Source organism: Pseudophryne corroboree, chromosome 5, assembly GCF_028390025.1.
Source record: "Pseudophryne corroboree isolate aPseCor3 chromosome 5, aPseCor3.hap2, whole genome shotgun sequence".
NCBI lineage: Eukaryota > Metazoa > Chordata > Amphibia > Anura > Myobatrachidae > Pseudophryne > Pseudophryne corroboree.
This window is the reverse complement of record NC_086448.1, coordinates 185,110,023-185,133,431: the sequence shown is the minus strand read 5'-3', so window position 1 is coordinate 185,133,431 and position 23,409 is coordinate 185,110,023. Positions and strand designations below refer to the sequence as shown.

The 23,409-nt window shown below is 44.1% G+C and overlaps 1 protein-coding gene across 6 annotated transcripts in view; it reads left to right on the top strand.

Annotated features, from left to right (window-relative positions):
• DIP2C (disco interacting protein 2 homolog C) overlaps positions 1 to 23,409 on the top strand; it is an 820,289-nt gene that overhangs the window by 783,778 nt on the left and 13,102 nt on the right. For all 6 annotated transcript variants that reach the window (XM_063921929.1, XM_063921931.1, XM_063921928.1 and 3 more), the window contains 2 exons: positions 5,608 to 5,665; positions 5,898 to 5,972. In XM_063921929.1, coding sequence (XP_063777999.1) covers positions 5,608 to 5,665; positions 5,898 to 5,972 — 133 coding nt within the window. The remainder of the gene's footprint in view (positions 1 to 5,607; positions 5,666 to 5,897; positions 5,973 to 23,409) is intronic.

Genomic DNA, 23,409 nt, shown 5'->3' with positions numbered 1-23,409 from the left:
GAAAATTAATTAGTTTCTTTGTTCATTTAGACATAAAGGGATGTACATACGTCAGATTGAGGAAAGAATGAAAATACAAAGCCATCAAAATAAAGTATGAATATATAAATAACGAGCAACCATGACCTAATAATTTGAAGACTGCAGTAGTGAATCATTGTAAGAACAAACCACTAAATACATATATATTGACAAAAAGGGAGGGAAAGCACATGAGGGAGAGAGGAGAAGAAAGTGACTTTACTTTGGCTAAAACAATAAGTTAAAACAGAAGGGGTTGGGTATGAAATGTCAGTGGTTGGGATGCCGGCGGTTACATGAGCAACCGCGGCATCCCAACAGTGAGAATCCCGACACCGGACAGAGGGGAGTATATTAACCCTTTCCTCTCCCCTAATAGTCGGTTAGGGCCCAACCCCCACTCCAATACTCAAATTCAAATAAATAAAATCCTAAATGAAATAAAGATACTTCGAATGTTAGTTTAGATACCGTTCAACAGCCTGTCAAATGCATTGAACAGAAATTTAAATTTTTAAGATAAACTACCAATAACATTGTTGAAAATGGAAAGTTTCAGTGAGTGATGTGGGCTAAGAAGCCCATACAGAAATGGAAGGAATAGAGGCAAAATGGTGTGGAGGAGTTATGGAAATGGGAGGGGCAGGCCATGAGTTTGGCATATTATATTGTGAGTACTGTACAGTGAGAGTAAGAAATAACGGGGCAGATGTATTAACTTGGAGCAGGCATAAGGAAGTGATAAGTGCAAGGTGATAAATGCACCAACCAGTCAGCTCCTAGCTGTCAATTTGCATATTGGAGCTGATTGGCTGGTGCGTTTATCACCTTGCGCTTATCACTGGTTTATCACTTCTTTATGCCTTCTCCAGGTTACTACATCTGCCCCAATAGTCCTAATTGGTCTTGGAGGGAAAAAAAATGAGAGTGAAAACATACAGTATTTTCTTTAACTGAAAACAGTTTTTGATCATTATCACTTCAGCTAAATGCTATACTTTTGACTACACTATAACCAGACTAGTGCTGCTTTGTAGAAATTATAGTTCACTGAATTGTGCACATACAGTATAATGTCAGATAATACTGTATACAGTATCAGCTGCTGCCTTCGATAATGATAATAAAATTACTAAAAATAATTTTGCTAGTAATGTAGTAAAATCCATAACAATAATATAGGATGGCTAATGCTGCACTTCTTGTTCTGGGAAATCAGAGCAGTTTTTGATCATCTATTGTAGTTTTTCAGTTGCATTTAGCAATAAAAGAATAAATAAATCAAAACCAGAAAAAACGACAGTATTTCACTTCAGCAATATATTGAGACACTCAGTTAAGTAGGACAAGCTCTTATTTTTACAGTCATGAACATTTATGCCCAATGGCTGTAGTAACTTTGCCCTGTGTGTATATGAACAGGAGTGGGTGTATGTGGTTAGCATACCGCTCACCAGGGTCCTGGCTGTCACAATACAGACGCCGGGATCCCTACCGCTCGGGATGCTGATGTCGGAATACTGACCTTCAGCATCCAGGGAAGCGGTAAATCATACCGAACCCTGATCCCGGAGTCGGTATTGTGACAGCCGGAATCCTGGCGAGCGGTATGATAACCACATACCCATCAGTCCATGTTTATTCATAGATCAATTCCGCAAAATCACAATTTCCAAATTTAGTGCTGAATGGAAAAGTAAAAGTGGAACTTGATTGTGTCACTAAAATTTTGCACTTTTTTGGCACAAAAAGTCTGCTCCTTCATTATATTCAATTCGCACAATATTCTGCTGCTGCTACACATATGCTATGATTCTACGTTTCAATTGTCAACATATTGTGCAGAATGTGCAATAAATACAGTTGGTGGATTTATTGACATTATGGTTATGTAATATCTGTTTAGTTCCCTGTGATATACTGTATCCATACACATTTACACTTGCGTCTGACTAAAAATCAGGCCCAGTGTTCGCATTAATAGGCTCATTTAAATTATTATTTTTATTATTATTAGTTACTGTTTAATGGATAGCATGCAAATGAACAGCTGTCATCTGCTGACCAGTCCAACATTATCAGATCATTCTTGTTTTGGGAGCAAAGGCCAATATCAGCACAATATACTGTACCAGCAGTAGTGCATGTGTCTTCAGTTTATGTTCCAGGATCATATCTGTATTACTTAGACTTCCTGACATTAATGCCAATAAAGGACATTATATGGAATTTGTATTTTATGCATTTCTTGTTTTGTTTTTTATACTTTTTTTATTTGTTTTACAGCGGACACAAATTATAAATAATCTATATATATTAATGTGAAAGCACTCACTCACGGACTCATCACTAATTCTCTTACTTCCCAATATGTTATGAAGATGAAATTTAACATAGGTATTCTTCAGGTGGGAAATAGGAAAATGACGTAATTAGAATTTTAATAAACCTCCCCTAAGAGGATGAAAAGGGGGTTGACATAATGACATAATTACCGATTCGTGGTTTGCGTTGCGTGAACGATAACGCCCAAACAGACAATTGAATAAAAATTTGGATTGCACCTCCAGTGTGTAGAATTTAATAAACTACAAAAATGGTCCTGTCACTTTTTACTGTATCTGCTACGGGTTCTCCTCGGGTAACGGCAAGAACCATGGATTAATATTTACTTACATTAAAACGTCTCAAATTTACATCTCTATAGATTTGCCAAATTTTTCACACTCATTTATATTTACAACCGTGAAAATCAGAAACTCCCGTGCGAAGAACGGGTAGAACAGCTAGTAATCGTATAAGAACAAGTTGACACAGTCCATAGTTTTTTTTCCAATAACATTACAAATAAAAAATAGGAAAAAAAATATTTAGACCCCTATTTATTATTGTACAGTAGTGAGTGTGAAAATGTATTCTATACCGTGCGGTCACCTGATAGCTAATGGCATCTTCAGATGGCAATAGCAAAGCACTAGTGAAAAGGAGCTGTGCAAAGCAAGAAATTATTAAATAGCTCAAAACATTGGAGATGTTCAGTTCAGGAGAAATAGCACAGCACAGGAATCGTGTCATACGGTGTGAAAAGGATGGCTATCTGAGGACACATCTGTATAAAGGAGCTTATGCAATTTCTAACAACACATAGTATTAGCCAATAGTGTTGTATAGAAAAAGGCTTACATATGATAATTTGTGTTAACGCTGTCATCTTCTAGTTATATACATGAGTATTGCCTTTTCAGTTGACGTTTGTACAATAGTTTAGTGGTCCATTTATAGTTAATTATTACAATACACAAAGCATAATTTAATAATCCATACAGACACTCACCCAATCCAAATAGATAAAGCAGAATCAGCACTCATGGGTATAATACAAGGGTGTTACCCGGTGAATGCCACCTCCTGTGTGTACACCCTTGATACATATATGTAAATAAAGCTTCTTCATTGATTGAAGTGAGCACTGGTTTTGCTTTATCTATTTGGCTTGGGTCTCTCTCTGCTTGCTGTGTTTTGATAAAGTAACACTCAATTATTAATGAATTACTGTAATTACAATTACTTCTACTTTGTAGTGTTAATGAGCTGCTCGCGAACTTAGAAATAGTTTTAAACATTTGTATTCAGTGTCCTGTATAGCAAGTGTCTAGTAACTACAATACAGTGAATAACTAATGTTAGTGCTTTAAGTAATTACAGTTACAGAATGTACTGTGCATAGGCAGTACAATGCAATAAATTATAGAAAATTGCTGAAAGCCGCCAGGAACATTTTTTGCACACTTTGCATCAGACTTGCCCGTACAGAGTGCCATGGTCATAATTTCTGCTCAGAACATATGTGACGGTTAGTGTGTAACATTCTGTCAGTCTGTAGATGATTAAAAATCTGTTATTACTTCTTGTGGCACAACAGTGACCATCATAATTCAATATAACAAGTTGAAAGTATTGGGAAATTGTTATTTTTGAAGGAATGTGGGTTTGTCAAGTAAAATATTAAAAATGTGTGCACAATTTGTTTTACAGTGTGTGAGGATGATATACTGTACCAAAAGTGGAAATAGCTTCCAAGCATTTTAGAAGTTGTTAGACTGTTACACATTCATATTAACCACAATTTCCTCATACTGTATATAACCCATTGTTCTGTGATTTCATATTATTAGCTATTCAGAAGTACAAAATAATCTGCATCTTATTCGCAAACACCATGGGCTTAGCTGTATATTGGCAGCCTCAAAAAACTTATGGTGTCCTCTGGAACTGTTAGCTATTGCACCATAGCTGAAGTCTAGTGACCGGACATCTTGGCAACAAAACAGTTTCTTCATAAAAATTAGTTTCTTAACTAGGGCCCAAATGTATTAAGCCTTAAAAAGTGATAAAGTGGAGACTGATAAAGAGTGATAAAGTGCCAGCCAATCAGCTTCCTAACTGCCATTGTACAGGCTGTGTTTGAAAAATGACAGAAAGAGTGATACATGACGAGCCAATCAACTTCATCTGTCTCCACTTTATCACTTTATAAGCCTTAATACATTTGGGCCTAGGGCCGAATTCAATTAACCGCCATTTCTGTTATTGCAACTTAAAACGGATTTTAGTTCACAGCCCCTGAGTAGGTGAAAATTCAGGAAAAATCTTTATTCAAAGGTAAAAGCCGGGACAGAACCTCTGGCACACGCCTCCTAATGAACAAGCATGCACCTATGTGGCCAATAATGCAAGGCTTGACAAATTTTTCTAAATCTAGGAGCCAGGATGAAAATGCCAGACTACTGTGTCCTCCCCCCCAAAAAAAATATATATATTTATATTAATGGATACCTGACACCACCACCACCCCTCCCCCCCTTCCTGTATGGTTCAAGAAAAACTGGCTACTGGTTATGCTGGAAAATTATTCATACTGCCCAGTAGTCTTTACAATGGTGGAGCTGTCCATATTGGTGTAAACCAGAAGGGGTGTGGCTTGCCATAAAGTGGATATGACTTCATAAAAAGATCAGGGCAGCATCAGGACAGGGTTATTGTGTAGAAATTGTATTGTATGAAATTGCCTCTGTAATGTCAGTCGCTGTCACCCACACGCACAATATGTCACATAGATTTAATACAGGCAGTCCCAATATTTCACATTGTCAAGAATAACACTAATGGGGCTAAACCATACAGTATTTTATAGGGAAAAATGAATTCCATGAAAGGTTTGTGGTTAGCATACAATTAGTTGGGATCCCGGCTGTCATAATACCGACGCCGGGGTCCCAACTGGGGCGACGTAGGTGATTCCCCCCAATGGGTTTCCATGACACTCATAGAGGGACAATAGAACTGCTTGCCACCAAGTTTGCATCATGGCGAGGGCAGCAATGTCGGGTTATTGACATTCGGCATCCCGGGCAGCAGTAAATCATACCGAACCACCTTGAAATGCTGTGGTCAGTCCCTCCAGCTGCAGTAGTACAGATATCTTGTTATGCTCTTTGTAAATGCCCTCCGTTGATTAAGTTAGTGTTTTGTAAAATTGCAGTGTAAGTCATTGACCTAAGACTTGTATATATTTCTGCTATTTAGAGTCCGGTTGGTAGAAAGAGGATCTCCGCACAGTTTGCCGCTCATGGAATCTGGAAAAGTAAGTGGATCATATTATTATGGAGAACTTAAGTGCTCGGCTGTTGTAATTCACAACTGAAAAATATTATTTTACTGAGCTTAATTAGATAGATCAGCACCTTATTTTACTTCTTATCTTTTTTTTTTTTTTCTGCATTTTTTTGGCTTTCTAGTGATATTAACTTTGATTGCATGTGTATGAGTAATCTTCCTAATGTTTACAATATATGTGCCTATTTTTCCATCAACAGATCCTTCCAGGAGTTCGTATAATAATTGCAAACCCAGAAACAAAAGGACCCCTTGGAGACTCACATCTTGGGGAGGTAAGTCACACTATCCTTTCTGCACTGATGAGACTTCATCTGCCTAGGTAACGTAATGAGACTTTTGTCACAAAATAAGGTGTGTTCTTGATTTCATCCTAAAACTGCACTACCATCTAGGACATTATTTAACTTGCACCCTCTCTGTAGGCAGAGCCGCAGGGGCTTTGTCTGGCACTTGTTTTCCCAGTGCTCCTCTGCTACTTTAGGGGTCTCTGGCTAGGGGCTAGTAATGTAATTTATTAAGTAGTTGAGAAGTTGTAACACAGCAGCAAAAAATTACTTGGAAATGCTACATAAGTCTGCTGCTGTAAATGTGTTACAGGTTTAAGTTAGTGCAAATATTCTTTTAAATGTTTGATTCATTTATCAAAAAAAGTACATTTACAATACCACTTGCAATAGAGGTACTAAGAAAACACAAAAGAAAGAGCAGCTCCAAGAATAAAATAGATTGGCTGAGAACTAATAATTGTGTACATGGGTAGAGCAGTCATTGTGTTTGGGTGAACATGGAACATTTCATAAATGACAAATACACTATGTTGACAAAAGTGATTGGACACTGACAGCAAATAGATCAACAAGATTCTATAGACGTAAGTACGTTGTAGGTGATTACTGCAGACACACTTCTTGGCAAACTGTCGACAGGTTCCTGGACAACAGCAGGTGGTATGTTTTGCCATTCCGCTCTTTAAGTACAGTGACCAACTCTAAGGGTGTGTACACACGGTGAGATCCTTGCTATGCCCGATTTTCACTTGCGATTTCCCTTGAACTCCCCGGAGCCCAGATAGCACAGATTTTGACTAACTTTTCTTGAGATATGGACTATGTGTGCTTACGATTTTGGCTTATGTGAGATGTCATTGACATGTGAGATTAGCTAGATAGTACACCGATCTAGCAAGGATTGACTTGCCTGCACAGTCTGTCTTTTTTTGCGATGCCGACCTGGCGGGACCGCGCATCGGGATCGCAAGGTGACTTTCACCTTGCGATCTGCACTAACTTTTCTTGCGATTTTGACTATATAGTCAAAATCGAAAGAAATTATCTCACCGTGTGTACACACCCTGACACTAAAGACGGTCGAGTCGGCCTAGAATGCACCCGTCACTCCAGTTCGTCCCAGAGGTTTTCAAAGGGGTTAAGATCTGGACTCTTAAGAGCTGACCTGTCCTTCTGGGTTACCGAATATTTCAGTATACCAGTTCAGCGTCACCTTGGAAACATGACAGGTGGCATTGTCGCCTGGATAAAAACATTTGTCGTTTCATAAGAACTGCCACATGTAGGGAACGCAGAGTTGTTGTGAAAAATCTATATACTTCTCAGAGTAATACTTCTCATGCATTACATCTAGTGGACCCATGCAAAACCAACTGAAACAGCCCCACATCATAACACCACCACGACCATGCTATACTGTAGGTACTGTACACTCTGGCATCAGCCATTCTCCTGGCAATTACCAAACCCAAACACGTCCATCTGATCTAAAAAGTGTAATTTGTGATTTTTCACTCCATAACACTCATCGTTATTGTTCCACTGTCCAGTTTTTGCACTCTTTACATCGTCGTAAGCGCAGGGCTGCGTTATTCTTTGTGGTTAGAGGTTTATGAGCAGCTGCTCGTCTATAATATTCAAGGGCATAGGCTTCGCTACTAAATGTTCTTGTCATAACCGACACATTATTGGCCATTTGGAACCCCTGTTCTTTCACAGCTCTCTGGTTAGCACTCTCTGGTTTCTGGGTTGCAGTTTCAGTGGTCTTCCAGAGCGGGGATCAGTATGAGATACCGCCGGGGAAGGTTCCTAAATCCACTGTGTCATTAATGTGTGGCAGAACGGTCATTGCAGGAATACACCTCGCCCTGGGAGAAGCGTTCAAGATCCCGGCGGTCGGAATACCGACCGGCACAGTCCCGACAGGGGGGCAAGCGCAACGCAGCCCCTTGCGGCTCGCTGCGCTTGCCACGCTGCGGGTGCGGTGCCTTGCTACTCTCTGCACACTAATTTATTCTCCCTCTATGGGTGTCGTGTACACCCATAGAGGGAGAATATGTCGGGATTGTGCCGGTCGGGATCCCGGTGTCGGTATTCCAACCGCCGGGATCCCGTCTGGCGGGATCTTGACCGCATCCCCCAGGGCGGGGTGCATTCCTGCAATGACCGTTCTTCCACACATTAATGACACAGTGGATTTAGGAACCTTCCTAATATCCTCAATGCTTCTCACACTCATACCTCTGATCGAGCAGCCTAGGGTGATCTCCTTTGCAAACTCTGTTAGCTTCTTTCCCTAAGCCATTTCATTAGCAAAGGATCTAATCACTGCCCCTCTACCCATTTTATACCCTCACAAACATGTCTGCCGCAGTAGCACACCATTTCGCTTTCGCTCGGGAGGTCCAATAACTTTTGTCTACATAGGGGTATATTCAATAACTGGCGGAAGCTGCCATCTTATCGGAAAGACGGCAGCTTCCGACAGATTTCGGTCGGAAGGGGCTCCGACCTATTCAAAAAATGTTTTTTTCCCCAACAAGTCGGGAATTCCAGACTTGTCTGAAAACACGTGGATCGGCGGAATAGCTGCCAATCCGGGTGCTTCTGCCGGAAATGGGGCCAAATCCGACAGGTTTTGGCCTCCTTTCCGACAAACTCAATCCGACTTGAAAATAAGTCTGATTAAGGTGAGGGGACGGTGAGCGCTGTGGCAGGCTACGGGGATAAGAGGTTCCTTGCCTGGCCCCCGGCCAGGCACCTCTCTCCGTGCAGCACCTCCCCGCGCCGCAGACATCACCCCCGCTGCCGCAGACGCTGGCAGCTCCGCCCGCCGTCGTCCAGCTCCCCCTGCTGCCCGCCACCGTCCAGCTCCCGCAGCCGTCATCTACCCCCTGCCAGCCGCCGCTGTCTGCTCTCTCCGACACCGCTATCAAGCGCACCAGGCAGCTGACAGCAGCGGCAGAACAGCACCCCAGGTACGGCCAAATCCGACAGTCGGATTTGGCCGGCCATTGAATAGGGGTTGGCTGATCCATTCCGACAAATGCATGTCGGAATGGATCCGACTTTTATTGAATATACCCCTAAGTGTAACTCAAAGGTGAAAGTTTCCTTGGGCCTAATTCAGATCTGATAGCAGCAAATTTGTTAGCTAATGGGTAAAACCATGTGCACTGCAGGTGGGGCAGATATAACATGTGCAGAGAGAGTTAGATTTGGGTGGGTTATTTTGTTTCTGTGCAGGGTAAATACTGGCTGCTTTATTTTTACACTGCAATTTAGATTTCAGTTTGAACACACCCCACCCAAATCCAACTCTCTCTGCACATGTTATATCTGCCCCCCCCTCCTGCAGTGCACATGGCTTTGCCCATTAGCTAACAAATTTGCTGCTGTGCTCAGATCTGAATTAGGTCCCTTGCAAGAACATTCTAGTTGCTGTCCCTTTGTTTGAATAAACCTATCTGCACCTTGTACAGAGAGTGTATGTCCCTATGGAGAATTCATAGCCAGTTATACTGAATCATCTGTGTACACCTGGCCTATCTGCCTAACAGGTTAGCAAATAGCATATTGCTGTACAGAACTCTCTTCAAATGTGAGGATTGTGGATTTGGGGCTAGGTGTAAACTTGAGGGCTCAGTATGCTGGGGTAGCTACAAGTAAGGAGTCGAATAAACGGAATGTTGGTTGTGGTTGTTGGGTCAAATTTATACTTTTAAAACCCTAAGACAGTGGTTCCCAAACTTTTTTTGAATCACGGCTCCCTAGAGCATCAGAAGTTTGTTACAGCGCCCCTAGGCCAAAAGTAAATTGTATTTATATGTCATCCTTAGGGTCAATTTTGTGGGGAGGGACAAGATTTGCTTATGTTTGTCCACGTATTGTATTATTGACAGCCACAAACCCTGGTTTTGCCTTTTACATTGACCTTAAATTTATATTGGTCCTGGACCACCAACCTGAGGCGCCCCAGAAAATGTCTCACGGCACCCCAGGGTGCCATGGTACATAGTTTGAGTACCACTGCCCTAAGATACTATTTCTTGAACCTGGACTTATCTTTTAAATGTTTGTTTGTTTGTTTGTTTTTTTCACTATGAGTTTTTTTTTTCAAATCATTGCACATTGAGTATTTTCCACATTTCAAACTGAACATTTTTAAAGTTAGATATTATTTACTATTCTGCTTATTTGCATTCTACAGTAGAGAAATGAGTTGTGGAGAGGCAGTTAAACAGTAAAAGATACACTTTGGCACATATTCCAGTCTTCCTACATTATTCCAGTCTTCCTACATTATCTGGGATGTAGTTGGAATCCCGACGGTCAAAATACCGACGCCGAAATCCTGACCGCCAAAATGCCTGCAGCGCTGCCACAGCAATTTTCACTCCTGGTTGTCCATGACACCCATGGAGTGGCAATAGAACCTGTGCCCACAGCGTGGCGAGCATAGTGAGCCCGCAAAGGGCTTTGCTCCACTTGCCGGCATTCTGGCAGTCAGGATTCTGGCATCTGTATTTTGACTGCCTGGATCTCGTACCCAACCCCATTATCTAGGTGGTCTGTGGGGGCAGTAAGCACTGGCTGTGAGAGGTCCCCACAACTTTGGATTTACTTAATTTAGGAGACAAACATGGCTATGTATTTTATTTGTTGTGATTTTTGTTTATTATTATACGTCTTCTAGTAGAATATGGACCCATTCATTCCACTTTTACAATGGATGGGACGCTTTTCCTTTGTGTTCTAGTTGTCTCATAAGTGATACACTTGAGGATTTAGTACAGTTATTGTAGATTAATTTTCTTTCATACTTAATCTTTAAAAATTATTCTAATTTTTGTGACTAATATTTTAGAGATCTGAAATCAAAGTGTTCTGTAGCCACAGACGTAAAACTCATTGGTGTTTAGAAGAGATTACATACCCATTTTGATCCATGACAGAATATGAATCAATGAGCTTTAGCTATTCCCTTGGATTAAGCCACTCTCTTTCTAGCTTAGTGCATTCATGTATCGTTTTGATTTTGAAAACTCCAATATGAAATTATATATTAACTTGTGTATGAAGTATTTTGTCTATTAAGTTAATAGCTTTTTATTTTTTAACAAAAAAGGTCATTGTTTTTTTTTGTCTTGTTTAAAGCTTACTAAAATCTTTGTAATTGATTTAGGACATGTAATAATGGGCATTAAATGATGTCGCTGAATAATAAAACTTCAGCACAAGCAGAGTCTGCAGAATGAATAAAGTTGTACGATTTTTACATCGTTAATATAAGATTCTGATCAGAGAATTTACTGAATGGCTAAAAAAAGATATCCTGAAATCGGTCACACAATTTAACGATTTTCCTGAGTATTTAATAGTTTCAGATGGTTTAAGAATACCTGGGCTTTTTCTTTTTAACCAGTTAGAATGTGAAACTACTGTAAGGGCTCAGTTTATCAAGCAGGGAACAACCTATTTGTTGATGGAAAAAGGCTCTATTACAGTTTAGTTCAGTTAATGAAAGGGTTAATGGCGAAAAAATAAGAGATCCTCTCAGTCATTGATCTGTTTACCAGCACTTACCACTGTTCCCGCAGACCTCTAAGGAACAGCAAAATAAGGTTAATTCCATCCTGAGATGGCATTATCTATACGCGGCAATGGGGACCTCTAAAGCCAGTGTTCAAATATGTACAAAATGAAATATACTACTGGTTGCAGAGTAAATTAATAAATCAGATGTTGGCTGTCATTTTTAAATGGTGTTATAAAAATGAGAGCTGTAATCTGATTAGTTGCTAGAGGTTGCAGCACATTAGTGCACATATTAAGTGTATATGCTGATAGGAGGCTGCCTATAATCTTAATAGGGGTTAAGGAGCCAACTCAGTAAGGATAGCAAATTCTGCTAATCTGCTGAATTTGCTATCCTTTTGCATGCATGCTGGGGGCCGCCCAGGATGCTGATCGGCGCCTCCCCCTTCCCCCTGCAACAAGCAGAAATTGCGATTGCCTCACCTTACCTGTCGCGGCGGCTGCGTGTGACGTCACGCAGCCGCTGTGGCTGCACCCCCGACACGCCCCCATTTGCGCCGCACTGCCCACCGTTCGGGACGCCCTGCCCCTGCAACGCTCCGTTTCCTCCCTGAAAACTGAGCTTTGCCGCCCCGCAACCGCCTCTGCCTGATTGACAGGCAGAGGCGACCGCATTTTCTGCCCCCCCCCCCCCCCCCCCCCCTCCCCAGCAGAAAGTGCGGACGCATGTGCAGTACGGCCCGCTGCGCATGCACCTGCGGCACCACCGCAAAAATTCCGGTTGGATCGCAATTTGCGATCCAACCTGAATTAGCCCCTAAACCCTGAGACTATAGATGAGTGGGTCCTGATTCCATCTGGTCTTATGTTATGGATGTGGTTAGTTAATCAATGATGGTGGGGAGAGAGTGAGATCAACCTCTTTTTTTATTCAACTGATGTTCCCTCTCTCCCCATTTGTTTTCTGGCCTCTGGCTTTGGCAGGTATGCATGGCCGGCCAGTTACAATAGTGTGCATTACTTGAGGTCCACTCTCCATCCTGTAAGGGTGTAGCTGATACAGCCCAACCAGTTCACTATCTGGCACATGATATGAAGGATAGAAGCCCATATGATTCAATTTGGGTGGAATATTGCTGCTGTCCCCTACCATGCAAATCTCTTTCAACCCAATGGCATTTGATAGTTGTATTAGTATTTTTAGGCCCCATTTGACTTGACCCCCTTCCGACACATTGTGATATTTATGTTGGAGTCTAATCACAATGCATATGATGCCATTTTTAGATTTTTAGGACAGATTTCAATTTACCATGGGGGGAAAGGGGTGGCAGCCTCAGGTTTTAACGTCTGGGGGATATTCAATTACAGACCCTTTTTTCCCTCATTTGATCTGAGGGACACTACTAGCTGATGCTGCATTAAGTGTGTTGGACCACTGGGGAAGGTACTAGAAGATCAACCCCCCTTCCCCCCAACTACACCACCATCACCACATAACCCCTCCAGCTTCCCTGAAGCCTCTGTAGTTTTCTAATGCCTGTGGAGTGAGCCACTGTGAATTTTTGTGCCTTAGTTATGCCCCTTTCACATCGCATAAATAACCCGGTATCGACACGGCATATTGCCGTGTCGAACCGGGTCAGTGTGCGATGTGAAAGGTCCTTTCACGATTTAGCGGGTCGCCTGACCCGGTAATTGAACCCGGTAAAAAAGAAGGGTTTTACCCGGGTTGATTACCGGGTCAGGTGCGGTGTGAATGGGAGCCGTGTCGATGCAACACTGTTCCCATTCACAGCATAGGCAGAGGCGGCGCAGGAGATGAACTACTCTCCCGGCGCCGCCTCCACCCACGCCCCTGCTGCTGCTGCTCCCTCCGCTGCTATGGCAACCGACCCGGTATATTGCCGGGTCGGAAAGCCAGCAGCGGAGCGCAAATGCCAAATCCCACCCGGTAAGTACACGTTTGTCTTACCGGGTAGGATCCGGCATTTGCGGTCTGAATGTAGCATAAGTCTTATTTTACTTTTTTTATTTATTTTATTGTCACCAGCCTCAGCTCCTGTTTACAGGGGTCAGAGCAGTTAGTCAGGGCCATTGGTGCAGATATTTCTGCAGGGTGTACTACATATCCAACCACCTTACATTCCTCCCATTTCTCCTTGGGATTTAAATTTGGTATCCAACATTCTTCAGTACTGCATTTTGAACCTTTGGAAATGGTACAGTTGTTCTACCTTGATTGAAGGTTGTTTTCCCTCTAGCTATTGCCTTAGCTAGAAAGGTGTTGGAACTGGCGGCACTGTCCTGTACGCCTCTCTTTCTTATTTTTAATGGAGATAGGGTGGTACTATGGACTAAGCCTTCAGGTAGTATCCAAGTTTCACATGAATCAGGACATTGTTCTTCCTTATTTCTCTTACGTCCTAGAGGATGCTGGGAACTCCGTAAGGACCATGAGGTATAGACGGGCTCCGCAGGAGACATGGGCACTCTAAGACTTTAGATGGGTGTGAACTGGCTCCTCCCTCTATGCCCCTCCTCCAGACCTCAGTTGGATCCTGTGCCCAGAGGAGACTGGATGCACTGCAGGGGAGCTCTACTGAGTTTCTCCGAAAATACTTTTGTTAGGTTTTTATTTTCAGGGAGCACTGCTGGCAACAGGCTCCCTGTTTCGTGGGACTGAGGGGGGGGAAGCAGACCCACTTTCCTGGACTGGTGGGCTCTGCTTCTTAGGCTACTGGACACCATCAGCTCCAGAGGGTCGGAACACAGGTGTCGTCCTTGCTGTTCGTCCCGGAGCCGCGCCGCCGTCCTCCTCACAGAGCCGGAAGATTGAAGCCGGGTGAGTATATGAAGAAAGAAAACTTCAAAGGCAGCAGAAGACTTCAGATCTTCAGAGAGGTACCGCGCAGCGGTCGCGCTGCGCTCCATTGCTCACACACACACACACACACACACACACACACGCACAGCAAGGGCGCAGGGACCTGGGGGGGGGGCGCCCTGGGCAGCAATAATTACCTCAAATAAGACTGGCACCAGTATCAGATACTGTGGAGGCAGCATATTATAAAACCCCCGCCAGTTTAAAAAATGAGCGGGACCGAAGCCCGCCGTCGAGGGGGCGGGGCTTGATCCTCCAGCACTAACCAGCGCCATTTTCTCCACAGGCAAGCTGCAGAGAAGCTGCTCCCAGACTCTCCCCTCCTGTACAAATAACAGAGGGCAAAAATGAGGGGGGGGGGGGGGGGGGGCACATTTATTTGGCGCAAAGTGTGTGTATGTATGTATGTATATATATATATATATATATATATATATACACTGCTCAAAAAAATAAAGGGAACACTAAAATAACACATCCTAGATCTGAATGAATGAAATATTCTTATTAAATACTTTGTTCTTTACATAGTTGAATGTGCTGACAACAAAATCACACAAAAATTATCAATGGAAATAAAATTTATTAACCCATGGAGGTCTGGATTTGGAGTCACCCTCAAAATTAAAGTGGAAAAACACACTACAGGCTGATCCAACTTTGATGTAATGTCCTTAAAACAAGTCAAAATGAGGCTCAGTAGTGGGGACTTACAACTGAGTGCCGGGCTGTTTCCAATGTGTGTATGTATGTATGTATGTATATATATATATATATATATATATATATACATACAGGTTGAGTATCCCATATCCAAATATTCCGAAATACGGAATATTCCGAAATACAGACTTTTTTGAGTGAGAGTGAGATAGTGAAACCTTTGTTTTTTGATGGCTCAATGTACACAAACTTTGTTTAATACACAAAGTTATTAAAAATATTGTATTAAATGACCTTCAGGCTGTGTGTATAAGGTGTATATGAAACATAAATGAATTGTGTGAATGTAGACACACTTTGCTTAATGCACAAAGTTATAAAAAATATTGGCCAAAATGACCTTCAGGCTGTGTGTATAAGGTGTATATGTAACATAAATGCATTCTGTGCTTAGATTTTGGTCCCATCACCATGATATCTCATTATGGTATGCAATTATTCCAAAATACAGAAAAATCCCATATCCAAAATACCTCTGGTCCCAAGCATTTTGGATAAGGGATACTCAACCTGTATATAAAAAGAGCGCTGTACAGGCTGGGATTTTGTTTCCAGTGTCCAGTGGCGCTGGGTGTGTGCCGGCATACTCTCTGTCTCTCCAAAGGGCCTTATTGTGTGGGGGTGTCAGTACGTGTGTGTCGGCATGTCTGAAGCGGAAAGCTCGTCTAGGGAGGATGCAGAGCAGATGGTGGTGGTGGTGTCTGCGTCGGCACAGCCGACACCGGATGGGTTGGAAATGTGACCTTATTACATAAAAAAAGCAGGGAGTCAAGCCATGGCTTTGACTGTGTCACAAGGCCCTTCGGGGTCTCATAAACGTCCCCTTTCCCAGATAGCAGACACTGATACCGACACGGATTCCGACTCCAGTGTCGACTATGGTGATGCAAGGTTGCACCCAAGGGTGGCCAAGAGTATTCATTATATGATTATTGCAATAAAAGATGTTTTGCATATCACATAGGACCCCTCAGTCCCTGACACGAGGGTCTGCATATTTAAGGAAAAGAAACCTGAGGGAACGTTTCCCCCATCTCATGAGCTGAACGCTTTATTTGAAAAGTTTGGGAAACTCCAGACAAGAGACTGCAGGTTCCCAAGAAAATTATTTTGGCGTATCCTTTCCCCTCACAGGACAGGTTACGGTGGGAATCCTCGCCCATGGTGGACAAGGCTTTGACGCACTTGTCCAAAAAGGTTGCACTACCGTCCCCGGACATGGCAGCCCTCATGGATCCTGCTGATCGCAGACAGGAAACTACCTTAAAATCAATCTATACGCATACGGGTGCCCTGCTCAGACCGGCAGTAGCGTCGGCATGGGTGGGTAGCGCGATTGCAGCGTGGGCAGATAACTTGTCATCTGACATTGACACCCTAGATATAGATAGTATTTTGTTGACCTTGGGTCACATTAAGGAGGCAGCGTTATATATGAGAGAGGCTGCGAGAGATATTGGGCTGTTGGGTTCAAGAGCCAATGCCATGGCAATTTCTGCTAGAAGGTCCCTTTGGACCTGTCAATGGACAGGTGATGCTGATTCAAAGAGACATATAGAGGCTTTACCTTACAAAGGTGAAGTTTTATTTGGGGAGGGCCTCGCGGACCTGGTTTCCACAGCTACCGCGGGTAAATCTTCTTTTTTGCCTTACGTTCCCCCGCAGCAAAAGAAAACACCTCAATACGAGGTGCAGTCCTTTCAGTCGCATAAGTTCAGAAAGGGTCGGGGCTCTTCCTTCCTCGCTAGAGGTAGAGGGAAAAGAACGCCAGCTACGGCTAGTCCCCAGGAACAAAAGTCCTCCCCGGCCTCTACAAAATCCACCGCATCACGCTGGGGCTCCGCTGAGGGAGTCCGCACCGGTGGGGGCACGTCTTCGACTCTTCAGCCAGGTCTGGGTTCAGTCGGATTTGGATCCTTGGGCGGTCGAAATTGTATCCCAAGGCTGCAAACTGGAGTTCGAAGAGGTGCCTCCTCACCGATTTTTCAAATCTGCTTTGACAGCCTCTCGCCCAGAGAGGGAAATAGTTTCAGCTGCCACACAAAAGCTGTGTCAACAGCAAGTGATTATCAAGGTTCCCCTAATGCAACAGGGGAAGGGGTTTTATTCAACCCTATTTGTGGTCCCGAAGCCGGATGGCTCGGTCAGACCGATTCTGAATCTAAAATCCCTGAACCTATATTTGAAAAGGTTTAAATTCAAGATGGAATCTCTCCGGGCAGGGATCTCCAGCCTGGAAGGGGGGGATTTTATGGTGTCACTAGACATAAAGGATGCATGCCTTCATGTCCCCATATATCCGCCTCATCAGGCGTACCTGAGATTCGCTGTACAGGATTGTCATTACCAGTTTCAGATGTTGCCGTTTGGGCTTTCCACGGCCCCGAGAATTTTCACCAAGGTAATGGCGGAAATGATGGCGCTCCTGCGCAAGCATGGAGTCACAAGTATCCCATACTTGGACGATCTCCTGATAAAGGCAAGATCGAGTGATCAGTTACTGAAATGCGTGTCTCTCTCCCTGAGAGTACTACAACACCACGGCTGGATTCTAAATCTACCAAAGTCGCAGTTGGTTCCAACAACTCGGCTGTTATTTTTGGGCATGGTTCTGGACACAGAAGAAAAGAGGGTTTTTCTCCCTACGGAAAAGGCCCAGGAACTCCAGAACATGGTCAGGGACCTGCTAAAACCAAAAAGAGTGTTAGCTCATCAATGCACTCGAGTATTGGGAAAGATGGTGGCGGCCTACGAGGCCATTCCTTTCGACAGGTTCCATGCGAGAACTCTTCAGTGGGACCTTCTGGACAAGTGGTCAGGGTCCCATCTACAAATACATCAGAGAATAAGCCTGTCCCCCAGGGCCAGGGTATCTCTCCTCTGGTGGCTCCAGAGTGCTCACCTTCTAGAGCAGGGGTGGGGAACCTTTTTTCTACCGAGGGCCATTTGGATATTTATAAAATCCTTCGGGGGCCATACAAAAATTCTCAACGTAAAAAAATTACCCTGCCCCCCAGTAGGCTGCCCCTTAGAGGTACTGTGCCGGAAGGCGCGCGCGCGCCCAAAAAATGGGTGTGGCCAGTTAAAATGGGATGTGATACACACATGCCCCCAATAGTGCAGTGCCAGATCCACAATTGCCCCCACAGTGCCAGGTATACAAATGCCCCTCACAGTGCCAGGTATACAAATGCCCCTCATAGTGCCAGGTATACAAATGCCCCTCACAGTGCCAGGTGTACAAATGCCCCCCCACAGCGCCAGGTGTACAGATGCCCCCCCACAGTGCCAGGTAGACAGATGCCCCCCCATAGTGCCAGGTAGACAGATGCCGCCACAGTGCCAGGTATACAGATGCCCCCCACAGTGCCAGGTATACAGATGCCCCCCACAGTGCCAGGTATACAGATGCCCCTCACAGTGCCAGGTATACAGATGTCCCCACAATGCCAGGTATACAGATGTCCCCACAGTGCCCCCCCCCCCCCGTGCTGCTTACCACTCCTTTCGGCGGGACACGGAGTAGAGCGCGGCTATGTTGGGCGGCGGCGAAACCAACCGCCCGGTTCGAGAGCCAATCGGAGCTCGTGGACCGGCAGCCACGGCTCCTGATTGGCTGCCGGTCCGCGAGTTCTGATTGGCTCACGAACCGGCGGCTGGTTTCAAGTTCTACATGCTGCCGCCGTGCTCTCCTCCCTGTCCTTACACTGACAGCTGAGACACGCTGCCGCCGGACTGAGCGGCTGCGTGTCTGAGAGAGAAGCGGGTGGGCCGGAGCAAACGGCTTTGCAGGCCTTATACGGCCCGCGGGCCGGAGGTTCCCCACCCCTGTTCTAGAGGGTCGCAGGTTCGGCATTCAAGACTGGGTTCTGGTGACCACGGACGCGAGCCTACGAGGATGGGGAGCTGTCACACAAGGAAGAAATTTTCAGGGAATATGGTCAAGCCAGGAGGCTTGTCTACACATCAATGTGCTGGAATTAAGGGCCATATACAACGGCCTACAACAAGCGGAGAATCTTCTTCGCAACCTACCCGTTCTGATTCAGTCAGACAACGTCACAGCCGTGGCGCATGTTAACCGCCAGGGCGGGACAAGGAGCAGAGCAGCAGTGGCAGAAGCCACCAGGATTCTTCGCTGGGCGGAAAATCATGTAATCGCTCTCTCAGCAGTCTTTATTCCGGGAGTAGACAACTGGGAAGCAGACTTCCTCAGCAGACCCGATCTCCATCCAGCAGAGTGGAGTCTTCATCAAGAGGTCTTTGCAGAGGTAACAAGTCGTTGGGGACTTCCTCAAATAGACATGATGGCGTCACGTCTCAACAAAACGTATTGTTTCAGGTCAAGGGACCCTCATGCAGTGGCGGTGGACACCCTAGTGACACCGTGGGTGTTTCAGTCAGTCTATGTGTTCCTTCCACTTCCACTCATCTCAAAAATATTGAGAATCATAAGACGAACAAGAGTGCAGACAATACTCATTGTCCCAGATTGGCCTCGAAGGGCCTGGTATTCAGATCTTCAGGAAATGCTAATAGAAGATCCGTGGCCTCTTCAAACCAGGTAGGACCTGTTGCAACAGGGGCCCTGTTTGTTCCAAGACTTACCGCGGTTACGTTTGACGGCATGGTGGTTGAACACCAAATCCTAGCTAGGAAAGGTATTCCGAGGGAAGTCATCCCTACTCTGATCAAAGCTAGGAAGGAAGTAACGGCGAAACGTTATCTCCGTATCTGGAGAAAGTATGTGTCTTGGTGTGAAGCGAGATTTTCAGCTGGGTCATTTTCTCCACTTTCTACAGACAGGAGTGGATATGGGCCTAAAGTTAGGCTCCATTAAGGTGCAGATTTCGGCCTTATCTATATTCGTTCAGAAGGAATTGGCTTCTCTCCCAGAAGTCCAGACTTTGTAAAGGGAGTGCTGCACATCCAGCCTCCTTTTGTGCCCCCAGTGGCACCGTGGGACCTTAACGTGGTGTTACAGTTCCTTAAATCACACTGGTTTGAACCTCTTCAAACAGTTGAAATAAAATTTCTCACTTGGAAAGTGGTCATGTTGTTGGCCTTGGCATCCGCGAGGCGGGTGTCCGAATTGGCGGCTTTGTCTCACAAGAGCCCCTATCTGATTTTCTATGTGGATCGAGCAGAGTTGAGGACTCGTCCTCAATTTCTACCTAAAGTGGTTTCGTCGTTTCATATGAACCAACCTATTGTGGTGCCTGTGGCTACAGGTGACTTGGAGGATTCCAAGTCCCTTGATGTGGTCAGGGCCTTAAAAATTTATGTAGCCAGGACGGCACGGGTTAGGAAAACAGAGGCACTGTTTGTCCTGCATGCGGCCAACAAGGTTGGCGCTCCTGCTTCTAAGCAGACTATTGCTCGCTGGATCTGTAACACGATTCAGCAGGCTCATTCTACGGCTGGATTGCCGTAACCAAATTCGGTAAAGGCCCATTCCACTAGGAAGGTGGGCTCTTCTTGGGCGGCTGCACGAGGCGTCTCTGCATTACAGCTTTGCCGAGCAGCTACTTGGTCGGGTTCAAACACTTTTGCAAAATTCTACAAGTTTGATACCCTGGCTGATGAGGACCTCATGTTTGCTCAATCGGTGCTACAGAGTCATCCGCACTCTCCCGCCCGGTCTGGAGCTTTGGTATAATCCCCATGGTCCTTACGGAGTCCCCAGCATCCTCTAGGACGTAAGAGAAAATAAGATTTTAAACCTACCTGTAAATCTTTTTCTCCTAGTCCGTAGAGGATGCTGGGCGCCCGTCCCAGTGCGGACTATTTCTGCAAGACTTATATATAGTTGTTGCTTACATAAGGGTTATGTTACAGTTGTGATCAGTCTCTGGCTGATGCTGTTTTATTCATACTGTTAACTTGTATGGTATATTCCATGTTGTACGGTGTGTATGGTGTGGGCTGGTATGTATCTCGCCCTTAGATTAACAAAAATCCTTTCCTCGTACTGTCCGTCTCCTCTGGGCACAGTTCTTTTACTGAGGTCTGGAGGAGGGGCATATAGGGAGGAGCCAGTTCACACCCATCAAAAGTCTTAGAGTGCCCATGTCTCCTGCGGAGCCTGTCTATACCCCATGGTCCTTACGGAGTCCCCAGCATCCTCTACGGACTAGGAGAAAAAGATTTACCGGTAGGTTTTAAATCGTATTTTTCCGGCTTCTTCTTCCTCTTCTGATTCCTCAATAAATCGTTTAGATGTGGTGAGAGCATTACAGATTTTTTTATTTAAAATTTTTATTGAAACACCAAATTTCAAAGAAGTACATAACAGTCTTGTCAATAAAGCCAACAGTTACAAACATTGTTTCAGTATATGTTTTCTACATATCAACCTTATTGTCAACAGTTACAAACAATGTTGCTATACCTTTTTTCTACATTCATTCGAATAGATATAAATACATATGTAGAATGTTATTCATTATCACATAAGTTTCCAAGCTCACAGCTTTTGTATCTATAAGCTGAAATAAAGATCAATGGGGCAGATGTATTAACCTGGAGAAGGCATAAGGAAGTGATAAACCAGTGATATGTGCAAGGAGATAACACACCAGCCAATCAGCTCCAATATGTAAATTAACAGTTAGGAGCTGATTGGCTGGTGCGTGTATCACCTTGCATTTATCACTGGTTTATCACTTCCTTATGCCATCTCCAGGTTAATACATATGCCCCAATGTCTTTTCCCAAAAGACCTTGTGTCATTATTATCTTTTTCCTCATAATTCCACACATTAATCCTTCTATTCAATGACCCAAGTTAAGGTAGACTTAGGGCAAGATATTCACCGGTGGGTCCCCGGATAACTCACAAAGAGCATTCCACTGTGTATGCTTCGTGTATTCTATTACGTAAGTCAGTCCGCAAAATTCCAATGTAGCTTTCGCAGGTTCCAAAGAACCCAGCCGAGCGTCTCTCTTTCTCTAAAATAGTATCAATCCACTCCATGTTAAATACATGGTGTAATTTATCTTTAAATAGTTTCAAAGTGGGAGGAGTTGCCTCAATCCATGTCTGCAGAATGGCTTTACGTGCAGCTGCACTAATAGTTAGCAAAAAGCGTTTGCACCCTTTTTCTATACGTTGCCTTTCCGGCAACATACCAAATATTGCCCATTTATCAGTCAGAGGGACATAATTCACTAGATTATCTAAAGCGAATTGTCTGACTTTTAGCCAAAAGATTCTCAATAGGGGGTACTTCCAAAAGTAATGTTACATATCTGCCGTGTCAGAGTGACATCTGGGGCAGGAAGCCGAGGGTGTCAATCCCGCTAGATGTTGCCTATGAGGTGAAAAATAAGCCTCGTGATAGATGTTCAAAAATATCTCCTGATATTAGATCACAGGGATTAATTTCCTCGACCATTGGAGAGTCCTTAACAATCCGTTACAAGTTAGAGAAGAAATGATACGAACCCAAGAATTCATACCTAACTGAAACTTTTCACGATTAATGGTTTGTCTCAAAAAGGCATAGTGTAGTGATAGTGCACTTTTTACTACTAGGTTTGAGCGTAACATTACATCTAAAATATTGTCCCAGTCTCTATCCGATAACCCTCTGATTACCAACGTAGCGTAATGTTTAGAGTGCATATAGGCAAATGGGTGTACGCGGAAAGTCGGGAACTTTTCTGATGCTTGCGAAAATGTTAGGGGTGAGCATTATAGATTTATATTCATCATACCTCAGCCTCTGTAATTATTCTCTCTTACTGCTGTTGGATGCTCTTAAGCTTGGTTGGTCAGCCTCCAAGAATTCTGTTGCCAGTTGGGTGACGAGCTATTCGTCAGGCATATCTGTCCTCAGTTGTACCGCTTCCTACTTCACTCAAGGCCTATTCAACATGGGCTGTCGTGGCCTCTTGGGCTGTTCGCCATGGTGCTTTGGTGGAACAGTTGTGCAAGGTGGCAACTTCTGTGCATACGTTCACCAAGTTTTATCGTTCTCATACTTTTGGATATGCCAAGGCTAGTTTTGGTTGCCGTGTATTGTGTGCGGCCTTGTCAGTTGAGGTCCCCCCTTGTTAGGCTTGCTTTGGGAATTCCCAGCACCACCAGCTAGCAGTGTCCCCCAGATTGGATGATGAGGAAATAGGATGTTTTATGTACTCAACGTCAAATCTTTTCCTTGTCGATCTCTCCCTTTATAGTCATTTTGCTGTTTTTGTTGAGTTTATGGTGTTGTTGTGGTGGTGTGATTTTCCTTCCTCCAAGCGGCTTTGTTAGAAATAACTGAGGCT